Source organism: Pezoporus wallicus, unplaced genomic scaffold (genome assembly GCF_028554395.1).
Source record: "Pezoporus wallicus isolate ANWC-B61680 ecotype Strahan unplaced genomic scaffold, APGP_CSIRO_Pwel_v1 contig_227, whole genome shotgun sequence".
Lineage (NCBI taxonomy): Eukaryota > Metazoa > Chordata > Aves > Psittaciformes > Psittacidae > Pezoporus > Pezoporus wallicus.
The window spans coordinates 13489620-13510078 of NW_026635704.1; the positions used below are offsets into that span (position 1 = coordinate 13489620).

A 20459-nucleotide genomic window follows, 5' to 3' on the forward strand; every position below is an offset into this window, starting at 1 on the left:
GGGAAACATGCTTCTGCACAAGTAAAAGGAGAGATATTGAAAGTTGTAAAATCATTTGTTGGGATAATCCTGTGTGAAGAGAAGATCACCATACAGAGTGGATCCTCTTTCTGAGATGAATTCTCTTAATAAGTAATTATGTGGCAGATCACAGGACGGTTGTCTTGGATTAATTTGTACGGCTGATTGAGGAAGAGTTCCCATCAACACAGGAGACAGGAGGTAATAACATAAAAAGTCATCTATGCCAATTGGGATGAACAGGCAGATGAAATGAGGGCCTAAAATGGCTGCATTGTGGTAGAAATTTCATTTTCTGATGACAAAGCCATTTCAAAGAAGAAGGAAGGAAGAGAGAGGCTATTGCACACCCAGCCTCTGAGCTGCAGCAGCAGGACTTTGCAGAGCACTGGAAGAGATGGAGCACTAGCAGACCTTCATTTTGCCCTCAGCTCTGTATATTCCTTGCTATTTAAAATAAAAAAGCTCTTATTTTTTTAAATCTTTTTATGTTTTCTATGCTGCATGTTTCAATTAACACTTGCCAAAAAAAAAAAACAAACAGGGAATTGTAAACATAGCGCCCAGCTGATGTAACACCAGTGAGCGGTATATATATGCTATTGCAGGATCTGTTGGTGTCAACGTTACTTATATGGCTTTGGTGGCTGAAGCGTGTCAGTTTTAGAAAATAGGCTGCTGGAAAAAGAATCTGATTTCAAGGTGTGTATAAAGGCATACCATCAAGAACACTTGCCAGAAACAGATGGAAGTTACGTAGGCCTATTAAGCAGCACATAAATTTAGCAGTCAGGGGAGCACTCAGCCAAGCACTGTAAAGCAAGGATTGTATAGTGAAAGTAATACCTAAGGAGGACGTGTAACAACTTGCTTGATACTGGTACACAGAGGCACACACACACATGCATGTTTTGTACATAAATTGAAAACATAAAGTCCAGTGCTTCAGTGATTTGAAAATTTTGTTATCAAGCAGAGAAATCACAATGCTTCATAGCTTTAGATAATTATTCCGATGCTTCTACAGTCTCATCATCCTGCAGTTCTCTCAGTTTTGGCTACATGCTCATTACTTAGTTTAATCAATGATCCAATCAGCAAATTAATGGCTGTATTCATTCCAAGCTTGCAAGGCCAGAGGCACATTCTGAGACACGTTTAAAGAAGTCAGAGGCCAAATATTGGTCTCCCATCCTCAGGAACATAAAAAAGACTACAGCATCAGTACTCTGAACTTACCTGACTGTCAAGAGAGGGGCTTACACAGATGGAACCAGATGACTAGGTGAAAGGCAATTGAGCTCCATTGCTATTTTAGGATGAAATAGGAGCACTGTACAATGCTGGCAAATACGACACAAGGCCAGTGTGAGAGACACATCCTTCCACAGAAGTGTGTGCTGAGCACAGATTATCCAAGGGTCCCTACAAGAGTACCAAATGCCCATCTCTATGCAACTGCATCCCATTCTACTATCTAAAACCAGGATGATCTGCCACAGATGCTAACTTCTGTATTATGTAAGTACACTATGCACAGAAGTTTTAAATTTAAGGAAAGCATCTAACTTTAAGGCAACTAAGGTTTATACATGTAAGTATTAACAATGTAGTCCTTAGGATCTGTTGTGCATGCATATAAACATATATATATATATATATACGTTTTAATAGTAGATTTATCACCACAATCAACAAAAATGTCATCATCATGGTTCCAGCAAAGCAGAAATGATAACAAACATTCTTTTTTCTTTAAGGTCTTTGAATTTTAGCTATGCCAATAAAACCAGAGGAAACTTTCCAATGGCTATTCAATCGAATTTGACTCTATGCCTTTTTATTCTAACTGAACAGTAATGTCTGGAGATAAGGATTAGTACTGTGATTAATGTTCAGGTATAGCATGCAGGAAGCAGATGACTTCTCCAGCTTTCCTACAGATTTTTTTTTTGGCTTTGGGAAAGTCATTGAATTATGACATGCCTGTATTTACTAATCAATAGACAGAGATGGAATATGCTTGCCTCAAAGGACAGATCCAATGTTAAGCTGAGTTACTTTTATTTATGTATTCAGAATCCCAAATGTGCTACGTAAATCCAGATACAAGAACCTCTGGCAACAAACATATCGGTGAAGGTATAAATAACTCATTTGTGTTGTAGAAAATTATTATGCACAGAATTATCTTATTAGAAATAGTATATCCTAAACTTAAATGTATGAATTACAGATGTCAAACAACAAATGTAAAAATTAGCACTGCAGCATCATATACAGCTAAAGGACATAACTCTCAGTTAGGAACAGATAATAAAAGGTGGAGCAAAAGTTTTGAAGATCCCGCCACCACTGACAGTGCCCACCTCACATCAGCAGAATAGTCCAAGTAGAAATAATTTGAGTGTCTCACAGTTGAACAGTGGATTCACATAACCTAAATTCTTCTTTTTTATTATTTGCTATTTGGCATATATAGCCCTAGATACAAGCTCTTGGTACTGCAAACATCATTATAACATGAGCATTAAAGAAAAGACGAACAAAAAAAACCCACCTACAAATAATCAAAGTCTAAACATAGCGTAATGGAGAAAACATAATGGAGAAAGGGAGTAAAAGCAATGCAGCATACTCCCCACCAATTTCCTATTAGGAGAAACAATAAGGAAGATAAGAAGTTATTCCAACAGAGTTTAGAGATATTCTTAGAAAACTACTTACCTCTTATACTAAAAAGAATTATCTTGAATTAGCATAGTTAGTGCAGTAAATACCTTGTCCTGGGTTTTATACCACAAAGCAGATGTATGCAGGGCTAAGTACTAATGGCTATGAAATACAAACATCTATGCTAGGTTTTTCAAAACTTATGCCAGGGTACTGGTAGTCTGAGGGGCTAAAAGCCTTTTTGGCTCTTTAAGAATTCAAGACATCCTATAGATCAATAGATGTTAAGCTCAGAAGAGAATGCCTGCACTGGAGAACTTCACCTGGTAACTCTTGAACAGGAACTTGTCACTGTTTTCCTAAATAATACATCATGCCAAGTGACTTGCAGATTAATTAGAAAAAATATCTATAAAAAGAACTACCTTATGTAGAAATTTTTGTGTAATAATTAACTAATTAAATATGAATGGCTGGTTACAATCATTGTAAAAATATTTTATCTCAATTCCAACCTAACTTAAATAAGTTTCATATTCTGAGTCTTTGAATAACTTTGTCTTCTAAAATAAAAGTCAATTTATGAATTTGTAAGAACCAGTGAGATCTCTGATGAAGTTGCTACTGCTTTAACAAGGTAATTCCCTCTTTGTGTAGCAAGTTTTTCAGCTCCTTAGTGTCTTCTCACTTGTTCAAATCCACTATGGCTTCCAATATCTTTTTTCAATATTACAGAGCCCTGAATATTACATGTTTCCTGAAGGCAGGGTGGGTACTTAATTGCATGATTATGTATAGAGGTGCATTTTAAAAAGCATCTAATGAACCACAGAAGCATCAACTTGGTGAGATGATCATCTTTAAGGCACAAATGACCCAAAAAGCGTATTTCAAAAGATGCCTGTATCTCATTCCTCCATCCCTACATCTCCCATTGAAGCCACGAGGGTATGAGGTAGCACACATGCAACACACTAGGTGAAATGGGAATTTTAAAAACCTTTATTTTAGTAATTTAATACAGTTCTTGATATGGGTCCAGTCCCACGGGGTTCCACCTGTAAAACATTTTTTAAGAGCATATGACTAACTTTACAAAGTGAGACGAAGATACATGCATTCAGAGGGGGTAAAAAAACCCTTATATATCACTGATTCAGTACAAGGGACCCAAAGAATATGCATGTGTCCTTCTGAGAGCTGATATATAACTTGTAGTATAATGCTGGGGACTGAGGACAGGACACACTGGGGCCATTCATGGTAACACCCAAGGAAATCAACTCACCTTTCTTTGTTTTTCATGCAGATTCTTCTATCCATCTTGAAAACACACAGCCCAGGAGCTCAATGACAGAAGGTACAGGGCAGAAATTCTGAATAGTTCTGCAAAGGATCTTCCTGATGGAGTCAGATAATTCCCAAATGCCATGGGAAACACAGAAAGAGGAAGCATTACTTCATGACATCTACCCAAACATAAAATGTAGTCAGAAGCAACAAACAAGATACCATTCTGATTTTAATTAAAATGCGTATGAAAGATAATCACACTTTCTTGTCTGCTGGAACACCTGTACACAGAGGTTAAGGTGTGTGTCATTGCATGTGCATCAACAAGAGATGAGAGTTCTTCGTATGCTCCTGACTCTTTGTATGATTCTGGGGAGCAGCTAGTGGCATATTCATGATAAGAAGAGTTAAGAAAACACAGACTGAATAGGTGTGAATGGATATTGAGGATGACAGTCTGTGACCAAAGCAGCTGATGAGAAAAAGCATCTATATGAGAAATATTCAGTTGTACTATGCCAAGATCCAAGCAGCAGCTGCAGTATTTCATAGAAACACTGTGAGCTCCAAGAAGCAGCAGCTTAGTAAAAACTCTACAGATGCATATGGAATTCATCCAGTATTAAAATGTTTCATGATATGCCACATTTACACAGGCAGAATTGAAGGTCACAGCAGTTGTAGACTCCTATCCTTTGGCTGCGAATTTTCACATTTGCTCATGTTTTCATGCTCTTTCATTAGTGCACAGTGAAAAGTAAGTGTTGACTGTTTACACAGTTCTCATAGTTTCCAGGACCTTTTGCTGATTGCACAAGAAACTGTTCTGTAATACTTGTAACACTCAGTGGATTATTCATTACCACCCATTTTGCAAAATTATTTGATCGTTGTCTTTTACATGGCACATATTTCACAGCTTTCAATGCTTACCTAGATCACCATCCCCTCCCTGTCTCAATAACTAATATAGACGCTGCTTTTTTAATTGTTTCTTTGAAGCATTCAAAATGAATCACTGTTAGAGGCAAAATATAAGGCAGGATGTTTTAATGAAACATATGGCAGACAAAACCTCAGCAGACTGATAGGGATTATTGTAGGCTGTTCTTTTTTACTCCCTATTCTGCAGGGAATAAGATACTGCTAGAGACCATCTGGGAAATCCACCTAGCAAATCCCTGGTTGTTGCAGGGATCTAGGACATCAACAATTATACCAGTGCCTCACTTTGTTCCTGTGGCATATTACAGCTGCACCGCTGTTGTTTCATATAAGACTGAAGGTTTAGTGAGCTGAACTGTTGCAGATCCTCTTGGAGTAAATGTCTATTACCTAGGTTGCCATTTCTAGGGGACTGGACTCAGTAATTCAGGTGATTCCTTACAGTTCTCTTTTCTGGTAATTGATATTATAATCTACCTCAAATATTTTGTTCCAAAAAATGAAAATTCAGACAGGTCTTCCTAGGAGTCTTTGGAAGCAATTGGAGGAGAACAGAAGAGAATTAACAGAAAATGCTGAAGCAGCAAAAGGAGGGTTAAAAGACTAGAAATAAAAAGAAAGATCAAAGGGAACAAAATAGCTAAATAGTTTTAAAGTTGAATTTTACTTCTCCTTTCCTGTATGAAAAAAAAATTGACCTATTCACTTCTCACATCACCTTGCAAATCCAGTTATGTGAATAAGTAAGCATTCAGTGTTCTATTGTACCTAATTATTCCCAGCAACTGCTGTAGGAGGAAAATGGAGAGCACATAAAAGCACAGTTTGAAACTGTATCAAGCATTCAGCAAGACATTTGACTACTGGCATTCATTCAACAAAAAACAAGGTTAGAAAGTGAGATATCTGTAAGACAGCTAATAAAAATTATATTTATTTTAAAATGTTAGCAATATGTTGTTATAAAAGTCACTAAAGAAAAACATCTTTACTTCTTTCTTCCCTTTCTTCAGGAGCTGACTTGGTATATGGAAAATAATTCAATACCAGAAGAAAAAATTAGGGGTAACATTTCACGATTATCAACTTCTTGAATAACAATATAGTTTTGGAGGAGTGTAGAAAGTGGCCTATTATCAAGACATTCATCACAGATTAGATTTGAGGATCAGGTCTTCAACCTCTGCATCTGAAAAATAAAAAATGACAGTTCATTAGCTGTAAATAATATTAAGACTAACCACAACTGCAGTAGGTAGCAATTACTGCTGCCCCATTATATCTTGCTCAATTTACCATCAAATAGTATTTAATCTTCTGAGAGCAAGATCTGCTCTCAGTTTTTTTTCTAGTTGGTAGAGGAGCTGCATAGGTGAGAATAGAAGTAGAAGAAAAAGCTGCAGTGAATCATTTGGTAGGACTTCAGCACAAATTCTGTTTCCTTCCTAAGGAAAAAAAAAAAAACAACCAACCAAACAAAAAACCCCAACACTACAAAAGCAAGAGTTAGAGAACAAGGCCCAGCCTTGAAGGTATCTATCAGAACAAACTCTGGTTGAAGTTAACAGGAATTTGCCTGAAAGGTACAGACTTGGATTACCAGCCTGTTGAGTTATAAGAAGTTCTTGGCTGTAAACAGGAAGGGAAGTAGCATTTCACAGTATCTCGTACAACTTACCTCACTGATTGCAGAGGCACTTGATAGGTTTTTCTGTTCTCTGAACAGATATCCAGCCACTAAAATCAAGTTGGACAAAGTCCTGCATCTCCTTCAGTTATGACTGCTTCTGTTTCAGCATGAGGGACCAATGACTCCAAAGGTGAATATAAACCAGGAGAGACAGCTGGATCTGTGAGTAATACACATGCAGTCTGGAATCAACAGCACCACTGTCTGATACTTGACCAATGTGCACCTGTTCCTTTAAAAAAAAGCTTCTGGGAACATTTATAAAAGGTCACATTAAAAGTTATTCTCTTCCATGCCAGTTTTACATTAGCTGGGATTTCATATGCATATGGAGCCAGATTGTATTCTCCATTACAGATATGTAAATCTGGAGTAGCATCATCAACTTCAGTTTAATTGATCTGGATTTACATCATTGTAATGAATGCCCTGCAGGAAACCAATTTAATTTTCAAGAGCTTTCACTGAACATGAGAACCTGCTACTAAATGTACTTCCAATGGGAGGAAATAGACATAGAACTGATGTTATCATAGACAAAGGACTTTAATGAATGTGACTGTTAGAGAACGTTAGAGCATTCCTATTTTCTGACAAACACTGCACAGATTTTTTCATGCACCTATAGTTGTCTCTCTTCATAACAAAGTTCTATTTAGCCATTTATTATGGGCAATCCACAACATCAGAAGATTGAAGTCTGGAAAAAACAGTGCTTTAAAAATTCAACTTCTTTTTCAAGGAAAAGGGTTATTAAACCATTAAACTAACATCAATTTCTTTGTATCAAAAATCTTCTTAGTGGCCTATAACAATTTCCCTATCAGAGAGTAGCAAATAAAGAATACCTTTTATTCTTCATAGAACTATTCTGCTTTCTCCAAACAACCAATAAACTGACTTTTGGAGCTAGAAAATTGTGCTTTTCTCAGCTTTCTCATTTCCTAAAAGCAGGGAAAAGTAAAGCCAAGGTGTTTAATAAAATGGTAAAGCAAAATACCATTTTTACCTCTTTATAATGAGACCACTATAAAAAATGTACGTATGAAGTAGGGAAAGATATAACAGGGTAGCTTGTATCACTCTCATATAGGTAAATGAGTAGGAAAAAATGAGAAGATCACAAAACTGCTTGCATACACTTATTGTTGTCCTTTCATTAATGTTCTCCATACATAAAAGAGGCCTATCTCTTTCCATTGTACTTTATTTACCTCCCAAGGAGCTGTGAAAAACACTGGCATGACTGCTACCTTTGGAAAAACCTGAGTACAGCAGTGAAAGAAAAGAGACATACTTCAAAAGAACATTTGAGCTTGCCTTCACACACCAAAGACATGAGATGAAAGCCAAAAGATGTTGTAGCCTTGTGTCACCTACACATAACGCTGGCAGGGGTGGATTTCACCTTTAGTTCACTTCTTTAGCCATTTTCACTTTTGAACCTCAGAAAAAAAAGCTATTTCTAAGGATTTAATGACAAGCAGCAATGATGAAATTCATCAGATACCAATTAAGGTATAGCTGGAAGAAGTCCCCTTCCTCTCTTTGGTGCTGTGGTTGGAACAGCGGAAGAAGGCTGAACCCTGGTAGAGCTGCAGGTTCAGTTTGTGCTGATGCCTTGCTGCTCCACAGGTTATATATCATGTTGGTTTTGCACCCTGCCCCACTTTTATGTTGTTGTTTCCTCAAAATCTAGTATGCTACTAACTGTTGTAACTTGTCCTGCCTGTACCTTTCATCAGACTTTGCTTCCCTCCTCATAGATTATTCATTACAGTAACAAACAGAATTTCATGCTAAGCTTCTTCCTAGTCTCAACAGTTAAGACACAAAATTGTTGATGTCATCTACCTGGACTTGTGCAAAGCGTTCGACACTGTCCCACACGACATCCTTGTCTCTAAATTGGAGAGACATCAATTTGATGGATTGACCACTCGGTGGATAAAGAACTGGCTGGATGGCCACACACAAAGAGTTGTGGTCAATGGCTCAGTGTCCAGCTGGAGACCAGTAACGAGTGGTGTCCCTCAGGGATCGATGTTGGGACCGGTCTTGTTTAACATCTTCGTTGCTGACATGGACAGTGGGATTGAGTGCGCCCTCAGCAAGTTTGCTGATGACACCAAGCTGTGTGGTTTGGTTGATACCCTGGAGGGAAGGAATGCCATCCAGAGGGACCTTGATACACTTGTGAGGTGGGCTGATGCCAACCTCGTGGAGTTTAACCATGCCAAGTGCAAGGCCCTACACCTGGGTCGGAGCAATCCCAGGCACAGCTACAGGTTGGGCTGAGAAGAGATTCAGAGCAGCCCTGCGGAGAAGGACTTGGGGGTGTTGGTTGATGAGAAAATGAACATGAGCCGGCTTCAGTGTGTGCTAGCAGCCCAGAAAGCCAACCATATCCTGGGCTGCATCAAAAGGAGCATGACCAGCAGGTCGAAGGATGTGATCCTGCCCCTCTACTCTGCTCTTGTGAGACCTCACCTGCAGTATTGTGTGCAGTTCTGGTGTCTTCAACATAAAAAGGACATGGAACTGTGGGAACAAGTCCAGAGAAGGGCCACGAGGATGATCAGGGGACTGGAGCACCTCCTGTATGAAGACAGGCTGAGAAAGTTGGGGCTGTTCAGCCTGGAGAAGAGAAGGATGCGTGGAGACCTCATAGCAGCCTTCAAATATCTGAAGGGAGCCTCTAAGGATGCTGGAGAGGGACTCTTCATAGGGACTGTAGTGACAGGACAAGGGGTAACGGGTTAAAACTTAAGCAGGGGAAGTTTAGATTGGATATAAGAAGGAAATTCTTTCCTGTTAGGGTGGTGAGGCACTGGAATAGGTTGCCCAGGGAGGTTGTGAATGCTCCATCCTTGGCAGTGTTCAAGATCAGGTTGGATGAGGCCTTGGGTGATGTGATTTAGCGTGAGGTGTCTCTGCCCATGGCAGGGGGGTTGGAACTTGATGATCTTAAGGTCCTTTCCAACCCTAACTATTCTATGAAAATGAGGCTGCCAAACACCTGGACTGCAGACTCTTAAGACATTTGCATTAACAAAACAGCAGTCAACAAAATATGGCATTGCTTTTAACACTTTTTTACTATGGAATGAAATAAGATATAAAATTAAAACAAACACCCAAAATATCTAGTTTCCTCTTATGCCACATCTAGGTAGGAGATTCAATGTCAGGCAGGAGAGAAGTCCTGTGGAGAGGATGAGTGAGCGTCAAAAACTGCTTTCTGAAAGGCTTAACTAACTCCTAATCCAGATTCATTATCTGTAACTTTGGGAGTTGGCAGCATCAACTAGAAGGGCAAAAGGGTATTTTCTTTTTACCAAAACCAACAAAAAATATGCAGAGTTTAATAGAGAAGTTTGTTACCTCTCATGGAGGTAACCAGGTCATATAAGCACCATATACAATGCTCCAATTCAACTGAAATCTATCTATGCCACTTGAATTGATGGAAGATAAAAGAAAGTGAGAAATGATTTAGTTATGAAATTAAAAAAAACACAGCAACAATGAACAAATAAATGTCTCCAACAATGTTCTTCAACATGCCAAACACCTATAGTCTGCATTTTACCTCTTTTGTCAAGTAGATGTACACTCGTTACACATTTCATTAGAATTTTTTAATAAATTATTTCCTAAGTGACTCAATAAGCTACTATTGATTCATATAAAAGCATGCTGTAATTCCCAAGGTCTCCACTTGCTTTGGAAGAAGCTGTATGTTCCCTTGTACTCTGACAATTCCCCAAGCAAACTGTAGACAAAAATTGAGGCAGAGGGAAACTACACAGACAGGGACTTCACATGCCTCAGAGACATCATGTCAGATGTGATATTAGGAATGACCTTCCATATTTTACTAAGATTCAATCATATACTTTAGGAGAGAGAGAAAGAAACACATTGAAACTCCACCTTACTCTTCGGAGACGGAGTCTGTGTGTGGCTAAATTCATGTGCAAGTTGGAACCAACTGGATTTATGATGCACCAGCAGATAACAGCAGGCTTATCTGTATATTTATATATTCAGATCAGACTGCTTAGACAGTTGTGCAGAGTTTCCTTCAGTAATGGTGAGCTCCAACAAAGCAAATGTTACAAGATTCTACACCTGGACTAACCACCAAAGATGACTAAATTTTTAAGCAGAATACCCAGGATTTCACATATGCTCTAGCTTTCAGATCCATGCAGGGTTATAGCCTTTAAATACCTTCTTAGATCAAGACCTGTCTTAAAAGTGGACAGCCTGCTAGATTAACCTGTGATAGTGTAAGTGCATCCATTCCACCACCAGTTTGAAGTTGCAACAGTTGGGAGTAAACAGACCCTGGCAGTGGCCTATGACAATAACACTGTTTACATTAGGCTAAATTGAAAAGCTTGAGAAACACTTCAAAAGCCCTTCACTGAAGGAGTGACAGAAAGATCTTCCTTTTAGAAACTACATGAAAGCTCTACCTTGTTGGGAACCACTGTAACTATAATGACGTGCATATTAGAACGCGGTATTATTATAATTAGAATGCAACTATCATTATTTACTGTTCTCTCCTTTAAAACTGTGCTTTTCAGACTTGGAGAAAAATTACTTAGAAAAAATTACTTATGTTGTGCACTTCTCCATGCAGCCAATTACACACTTGACCTAAACAAAATGCATATTAACTTAGCCTACCATACATACAGAGGGCCTAGAGATGTCCAATTTTTCTATCAGAAATCTTCTCTGGTAGAAAGAAAGAAGACATTAACCAACTGTCTAAAATTAGCAGGTATCTGGACAAAATGGACCCATGGTGTATGCCCTCCCTGTTACCTCACTTTAATGTATCTCCTAGGCATTCATGATCAGTAGAACATGTTTCTGTCTGGGAAATCCCAAAGAGTAGTTTTGCATATTAGGAATTTTCTTGGCAATACAGACATACTGAATATTTATTAATCCAGGTAAAACGCATGATACATTGTAAGTATGGCTGGTTAGCTCAAAAAACGTGTTTTCCCATACTGAATGACAATAACCTTGTTATCCAAATGCATAAGAGACAAAATCACTTAAAGGAGTGGGCTTGCTGTATTTCATGAAATAAATGATGTGAAAGAGATAAAGCTATATAATGAGTTTTCAAAATAAATATATGGTCTAGGAAAAAAAGCAATAACACAAGAATCAGAAATCAAAATCTCAGTGCTAAGGAGACCTCACCATGGTCATAGAGAAACCCAGCAGTCTCACACATAAGTATATAATGATAATTCATATGCACACTAAGCTATTTGAATTCATAGCCCTGCATTTGCAGAGAATTTACAGATGAATATTTTATAAACTTTTTGTAGTACAAAGACCCAGTCCTGTTAAGTTTATGTGTATATTTTCGCAGCTATACACAATTTCCCTGACTTCAGTTCAGCCCTGAATAATTGTAGGAAGTTCTACTGTTGTGAACATCTGATCAGTTCCCTAATATCAGCTTGATAAAAGTATATAAATAAAGTAGACAGATAGATACATGTGCATAGATATATATAGATATACATACATACTTACATATATGTATTTAAAACTATAAAAACTTTTTTTTCTTGCATATCATTTTTTTCAGTTAATGGTAAAACATTTTTGACCAGATTTTAAGGCTATGCTCCAATTTGGCAACTTCCTCCACTGCACTCAACATATGATCTTACACTAAGACCAGGTTACCACACATCTGCACTGCTTGAAACTGAGGATTCAAAGAGTAAAGTTACACTGTTCACTTAAAACTTCATTCTTTTTTAAAGAGTGTTATCAACATCAATTTTAAAAGTCATATTCTGAAGTGACTAAACAGAGCATCTTTTAAATAGTATACCCTAGTAGTTTGAGAAGTTGAATTAAAATTTGTTCACAGGGTTATCTAATCTCCAGTTATTCATCAGAGGCTTTTCAGACAAGAAAACTTGATTTATTATTCCCTGAAAAAAACCTAAATTTCTTGCAAATTCCTAATAACTTTCTCTGTGTAGGAAGGCCTGATTTTAGGAAAATGTTAAGTATCCCTGTTTTGATATTCAGGACTCTCCCACAGAATGAGGCCATTATCTAGCAAAACTTTCAATATAGCATAAATATATAATTGCTTCAAATAGGTATTGACAAGACAAATATTCTAAAAATTGAACTTCCACAAAGAAGTAACCATTTTCAAAAAACATTTGCCTATTAGCTGTCAGATTCACAAAGAAAATATGATGGGAGAACTACCATTTTTATCTCAACTGCTTCTTCTAATCTTATTTCTGCAGCATGTACAAAATCTTCAATCAGAACTGTATTATCAAATGGCAGAGCCCACCACTACACACATAAAGGAAGTGTTGTTCCTGTAAACAGTATTGTACAGGCAAATATCTATAATATAATTTAACAAAACTGCTTGTTTTCAGAAAATATAAACTCCCTTAAAAATCTGTGATTTGGTGGAAGAGATCTATTGCATTGACAATTTTCAACCAAAAACAAAGCTTTTGTTGTGGCTAGATTCAGCTCTGATGTGTTATCATTAAACCTAGTAACAGATCAGAATAGCTACAAGTTGACCAGAGAAACTGTGGCTTCAAATTTAATAAAGCATATACAATGCAGTATCCAAAAAAGGAGGCTCAGATAAAGCAGGGCAGGAACAGGACAGACAATACATCTTTCCAAATCCGGGCCTTTGCCTCTGGATTTCACAGAGTCCTGTCCATCTCAAGCAAGTAACATCTTCTGCAGGCTAAATGGGCCATTGCTGAAACTGAAGGAAGCATAATGTATTACTTCCTGCAACGCTAGCCCAGTAATTAAAATATATTTCCCTTCATTGAGAAACCAGATATTTTCTTCACCAACTTCCCGCTTAACTTTTCTCAGTTCTTTGCTAATAAAGATACCTATTACAAGAATACTACATTATAAGAAGTGGCGCATCAATTTGATACTCAGTGAACACTGCAGATTATTTTTCTCATGAAAACATGATTAGAGGTTATGCTAAACATATTTTCTTACCCTTCACTACCAATTACACCATTATTCAGGTCAAATCATGTCTAATAATGCTACAGCTGTGAATGGCTGGAGGTTAGATGCTGTTAGAGCACTAGGATGACTTCAAAAAACAACCCACATACTTGGTTCATTCTGGGTAAAAAGGATACGCGACATGTGGCTGCTAGTAAACTACAGTACTCTGTTGCCTTACTTGTTATTTACTTTGTCTCCCTTTTGCAGAGAATTAGAGTTCTGGCTAGTTCCATGTGATAGCCTTGCCCAAGTGCATCCAGTGAGCACTGCACATAACTAGGAGTTTGATCTTCTGCATTGTCAAAAATCACCTCCAGAACACTCCTCTGGAGGGGCCCAGTAACCTGAATCACCAGGGAAAGGCAAGAGGACCTCCTAGGGCTTGTAAAGCATTCTCTGACTCTTTAGGATGTAAGATACCACTTGAGGTAAAACAGTTGTAATGATTTATATGAGTGTATATATATGCATATGGAACACTGAGATGCTTTACAGTCCCATCTATTCTAATACATCAAAGGGTTTCATTCCTTCTAAAACTATAACATTTTTATTTAAAAAATAAGAGTATAATTAATACAAAATTGGCCACAAAAACATTCTTTTATTCTACACTGATCTTACAAATCTCTGACAAATTTTTGTTCATCCCAAGAGTGTGTTCTTCCTAAAGTCTTCACTCCATATTTAATAAATTTTGCTGCATACCTAGTAAATCATATACTTAACTGAGCTGTAAACATCAACATGAGTTTCACTGGGCCAAAAAGGGGAGACAAATCTGCATGCTGTTGGCAGTATAGAGTGGGTAGGATGACAATGAGTGATGAAAGAATGTATCAGTTTGGGAGATGATTCAAGCCTCTTAAAATTTGTAGAATAACAAAGATGAGATGTCTTTGATTGTCATCTCAATTCATTTTTATGAATTTTTAACAGATTTTTAACACTTTTTAATACTTCATTTTTTTGCATCTGATTTGTATATGATTAAAATTGGAAATGTAACATTAGGTTGCGTTCTTGTCTTAGCTATAAATGAGTTCCACATTAAGACTCCTCACTTTCTTCACCAAGCTTATTTGTGTATTTGCAAAAGTAATGGCAGAAGCAATGTACCTCAGGCAAAAGAGCCTTTGTGTCTATCAATATTTGGGTGACTGGCTTATAAAAGGTTCATTGGAACAATGTGCCCTTTAGCAAATGACCATTCGTATCAGCCAATTTGACTCGCTGTGTACAGGCCAAGTACAGAGTAAATCCAGCAATGGAGGGTACACATACTCTGACACTAGAGCTATTCAGAACATTTTCAATAAAATGAAAATTTGTAGAAACAAAAATATTCCATGCAGATAAACAGGTTTTTATAAAGATTTTATGGAGAAAGTTTTGGGATACATGATTTGCTAAACTGGAATGGCCAAGAAAGACTAACAATCTCCCATTTAGTCTCCCTTTCTTCTATGCATCAAAATCAGATACTTCAGTTAAAAAAACATTTCAAGGTTTTATTTTTAATCCACAGCCAATGAAGACATGAGTTAAAACTTTAGCATAAATAAATGTTCTCTACATATGAGTCGTGTACAATCCCTTTCTGCATATACCTAAAAATATACCTAACCGGAAAAAGTGGGTTTCCTCATCACTTCTACTTCAAAGCCCTGCAAAACATGTGGCTGTTCAAGGTATATTTATGTTGTCAGGTTATTTTGTAGTGGGCCACCTGAAGCTAGTGACTAGACTTAATACTATTTGGATCCAATACTAACATCCTATTATTGCTGCTCTAAAAGTGGCAGTCCAGTTGGCTGTTATCAGTTACAAAAAGGAACTTGTCACCAATAAGATCAATGTAACATAGATACAGGCCATTTCTTCACTCTTCTGACAGTATGCCTTCAGGACAAACACCCACCTAGAAAGCTAGCTGCCCAATCGGTAGGATCTATCTTTATCTACAATGTAAACACCCTCACTTCTCCTTAGCCACATAATGGAAACTACAGAGAAAAGCCCTCAGGGGATTATAGTTTCCTAACACAAACTTGTCAGTTTTAATTCAGGTTAGGTGCCTGCAAAACATAAACAATCGGGAAGGAGCCAAATCAGTTCCTTTTGGATGCTGATAATTCACATGTAGTAATTTGCTTGGGCATATACACTTAGCATTCATAACAATTAATTCTACAGACATGCAATACATGTAATGAGATGGTCATCTATAAATATACATAGATATATGTATCTCAGTGTATTATACATACATATATGTATCACATTATATACATATTTTAATATATATATATTTCAAATGGGTAATGTAGACAGTTCTCAATAAATTCATGCCTGATGGAGAACTGCACTGATTTTTGTCATTGTGTCAGCACGCTATACATGCCTATATATATGTGTTCACCCATGTACAACCACATATACTTAATGTACGTATGCATCATATATGTGTAACAGAGCATACAAATCTATGTATAGCATCGGAGTAATGATGTGACAAACATTAGACACATTGCATTAGGTGCTTAGCTGGCAATAACCTTTAGTTTGGCCTCACAAATCTTCTCCTTTTCTAAGCTACGCACTTATATCTGGAGCATGTGGAAGCATCTTACCTTGCTTCCATTTTCTCTTGCCTCCCGTTCCATCTTGAGATCAGAAATTAGGAGAGTCTTGTATTTGTTCTTTCCATTACTGCTGTGATCATCTAGTCTGTATTCTGAAGTCAGCTGAGCAGAGAGGGGACTGTCACTCAGGTTCAGAGGCTGCTCATCCTGCTCCAGATTTGTTTTGCCATTACTGTTGGTTTCTGCCATCTCCCTGCAGTGTGTTCCCCCTGAAGCATTGGAACTGTGTCCCACGGTCTCATTGCCATTAAAACTCTCTGCGGCTGAATCATCTATTAAAAAATATATATTTTCAGTCACATGCCACATCATCATCTCTGTCCAGTTCAAACATAATTTATACCTTCACAATGTTTTTCAAAATAGAATGAGAAAGGTTTATATTAGTAGCACCAGTACATTTCTGCAAAATGTGCATACACACTCCTCCACATTTTCAAGTAAAAACTTTATGTAAATTCATAAAATATTACTAAGTTAAGGGAAATGGTCTGGGCTGACACCTTAGTGTCACTGTGTACACAGAAGATAAGTATCACAAAGGATTCTTAGGGACAAAGTGACAAAGTCTGCCTTAATCCATCTGCCTGCCCATATGTCTATGGATCTATTTAGATTCTTATAGCATGCTCATTACTGCAGTATTGCATATTTCTGAAATCAACAGAGATGCACATGGTACGGAGAGAGAGTCTAGTTCTCAGGTTTTAAGGGTGCAGAGAAGCATATGTCATATCCATAAACATCCTCTTGTACAGATACGATGTAAATACATCTGATGTATTCACTGCTGGCAGTAGAGATTACACTGGAAAAGCTGACTCCAGAAACAAAGATCCTGTCTTCATTTAGTTCAGATGCTCATTCACTTTGCTCACTCATCGTGTATCATAACATATTTTTAAATACTTCTCAATAAATGATGAAATTATCAACCTGAAACTTACATCTGTAAACTCTGGATGTCTTGTTGTTACCCCTAAATTTTTACAGCTGAAATGTGGGATTAATATGTGTCTTCACATGCTTATGGGTTTGTGGATCCTGTCCGTCAGCACTGGAATTTGCCACCTGTGCTACTACTCAGCCCTTCTTTACTTCTAAACAATCTTTTGGCCAGCAGACAGTGAAGTAAAACAGTTCATCCTTCAATGGATTAAATGGCAGCAGAATTTGGCCCTCAATTTATTCCTTACTTCTTGTTTTCTATAGCACCTCTTTTTTGGCAACCTACATGGGTTTGCTAATGGTGCAAACACCTGCTCAGGCCTCTACAAGCCTATGCTTGTGGCAGAGAGTGAAGCTGGAAGCACAATTGGGGGATTAGCAGCCAGGAATGTGTACAGACTGAAACTGGAGATATGGGATGAGATGGACCCTAATAGATTAGTACCTTAATATACCATCTGCTTTTGGGCCCTTCTAAACAACTTCCATGGAAAAGAAACAAACACATCTATATACACATGGAATTTAAAAAAACATCAGGACACATTCTTTAAAGGATGTGCTCAGAAATATTCATGCTTGAAACTACATGATTAACCAAATTGTTGACTCTCCATCATTATTACAGTAAAAATCAACTATTCACCACCCTCAGATCAGAATTTTAAAAGTGAAGAAAATATTGTATTAATGGGTAATGATCCAATTCAATTAAGCACTTAGAGAGCCACAGACAAGCAATCAACATTAGTGGCTTACTTGCTGTACTCATCCAGCATTTTTATGTCATAAAAGGACTGAGCACAAGTTATGAACATATTTTTTTTAATTCCTTTGTTTTATGAACCTGTAAAAAAACCCAACCTAGTTTCATGAAAATACATAATAAAAATCATAATTTAAATGCATTTTTAAAGGAACCTTTTGTTTGTTTTATAAAATACTTTATAATTATTGACTGCAATAAAAAATAAAGCTGTATTTTGGTTTGTACCACTTTTACATTACCTCTTACAAATACAAGTTTATATACAATAAATGACATAACATTCCTAGAATAAGACTTTTAAAGTGTACAGCAACCCAACTTGCAATAGAACAATGGAAATTTTCTGATTTAAAAACCTGGAGCTGCTTAAGAATTTCAGCTATGTAAATGATTTAGGTGAGCAGGATTTACCCTTAATAAACATTCTATTATGCCCCAAGACATGTCTTACAAATATAACACATTAAAAAGGGTAAAATTCCAAAAGCAGTTTTAGAAATAAATATGCAGTTTTATTATTCTGAACTAGAAAATGGCATTCTAACATTGGGCCCTTTAAAAAAAAAAAAAAAAGAAAAAAAAACGAATAAGAAAATATCCATATTTACAACTCATTTTAACAGCTCTGAGATATCAGAAAGAATTCCAGGATTCTTTATTTAAGAGAAAAACCTTTTGGTTACTGCTAATGTGTATTTAGAACTGTTAACAGATAATTGGCTTCTTGATTATCAGTTTAACAAGTGACAGTTAGTTTCAATTTAATTAAATCAATTACTGAATGGGTCACGGAGTGAGGGATGCCCCTCCCTTTAAAGGGCTCAGAAAATTCCCTGCTGTTGGGAGGGAAGAGAGAAACGAGTAACCAGAGGATGCAAAGAGCCACCTAAAGTCTGGGGGGCATTGCTTGCTCTGCAGCACAGAAGTCTGATCCCTAGGGAAATTCTTTGTGCCAGCACTTGAGCATCCTGGGTTGTGATGAGGAGTTGCTACCAGGATGTAGATGGCTTAATGGGAATGATGGAGTAGGAAGAGAGCTGTGCCTGGAGCCAGATCCAGGAACAACCAAGCCCAAAGCAAGGCCATTAGTTTTGGTTTGTAATCATAAGCAATAATGCTTCTTCCAACTCTCATTCCCTCTCCCACCCCTCCATGTGATGACTGGTTGACAGCTAAAACACATGTATGAGAATGTTACAATGCAAAAGAAAAAAAAATAAACACATTTTTAATATTTGTTCTAAAATATAACCCTTGAAAAAATTCCTGTGATGAGTAAATGTGGTCAAACACTGTAACACTTCGAAAAATAAGACAGTATTTACATCATTTTGGCTTTACTTAGCAAAAGCTTAGCTACTTGATGACAAATACTTGTTTTTATAGCCATTTAACCTTGCTTGTTAGAAATGGGAACTACTGTCTGTCAGGATAATGTTCAGGAGAATAGCTACAATGGCTATAAATCACATTTTTGCCAAGTAAATATAAACATGTATTGCCATAAAAGACATCAAGAAAAAAAAAATAGTGGTTTAGTGCTCGTAGTTCGTAGTTACCAAGGTAACTAAATTACAAGGTTTAGTACGTTTCTCATCCCTGGGTAGCTGGTCTATTTTTGCCAAGAATAAGGCTACTCTAAAGCAAGAGTTTCGGAGGTATTAGAAACAGACCACATCAGGAATTACTGATCGGGGGGAAAAGGCAGGAAGGTCTGGCCCAGGAGAGTTCACCCTCGGATACAGGAAGCCATGGCTGCAATGCCTCCCAGTCCTGCTTCTGGCTGCTTGGCCAATCTATCCCACTCCTAAACCCACGGTGACTGCAAGGGTCATCACATGGCTGCCAAGGGGCACGGCTGGTCTGATGGAGACCTGTCTTCAGACCATCCTCCCCTCTAGCAACTGCCTCTCTGGGGCAGAAGATAAGATCTCACCTCTTCACTGCTCCCAGCACGGCTGGTGAGAGGGGACTACGCCTGCACTTGCTGGGTAGGGGCCAGCAGTTTGCTTGCAGCTTTCTCACCTTTATTTATCACAACACCTCGGTAACAATAAATTGCTAATGCTGAAAGCCTGTTCTCTTAGCAAGTATTTTTTCCTGCACCCTGCAGAGGCAGAGGCAGCTTAAGGAGAGCTGTGTGCTGGCCCAGGGGTGCTGAGGATTTGTCCAGCTGTGGCTGGCCGTGACTGCTTCTCTGGGGCAGCTTGCCAGCAGCTCCTCTTTCATGACAAGGACACCACTAATTGCAGTACTGGGGGAAAGAGGTGAAGGGCTCTTCTCTGGGGCAGCAGAGAGGCTGCAGGAGCACAGCTGAGGAATATGGTGGCACCCTTTGGACCGCTGACATCATGGTGGCAGTCTGGGGTTGCCTAGGCCCAGCCCTGTCCCTGTCCTT

At 37.8% G+C, this 20459-nt stretch overlaps 1 protein-coding gene across 6 annotated transcripts in view; it reads right to left on the reverse strand.

Annotated features, from left to right (window-relative positions):
* Positions 1 to 20459, reverse strand: part of NOL4 (nucleolar protein 4) — a 202768-nt gene that overhangs the window by 71095 nt on the left and 111214 nt on the right. For all 6 annotated transcript variants that reach the window (XM_057397710.1, XM_057397712.1, XM_057397709.1 and 3 more), the window contains one exon: positions 16333 to 16616. In XM_057397710.1, the coding sequence (XP_057253693.1) occupies positions 16333 to 16616 (284 nt within the window). The remainder of the gene's footprint in view (positions 1 to 16332; positions 16617 to 20459) is intronic.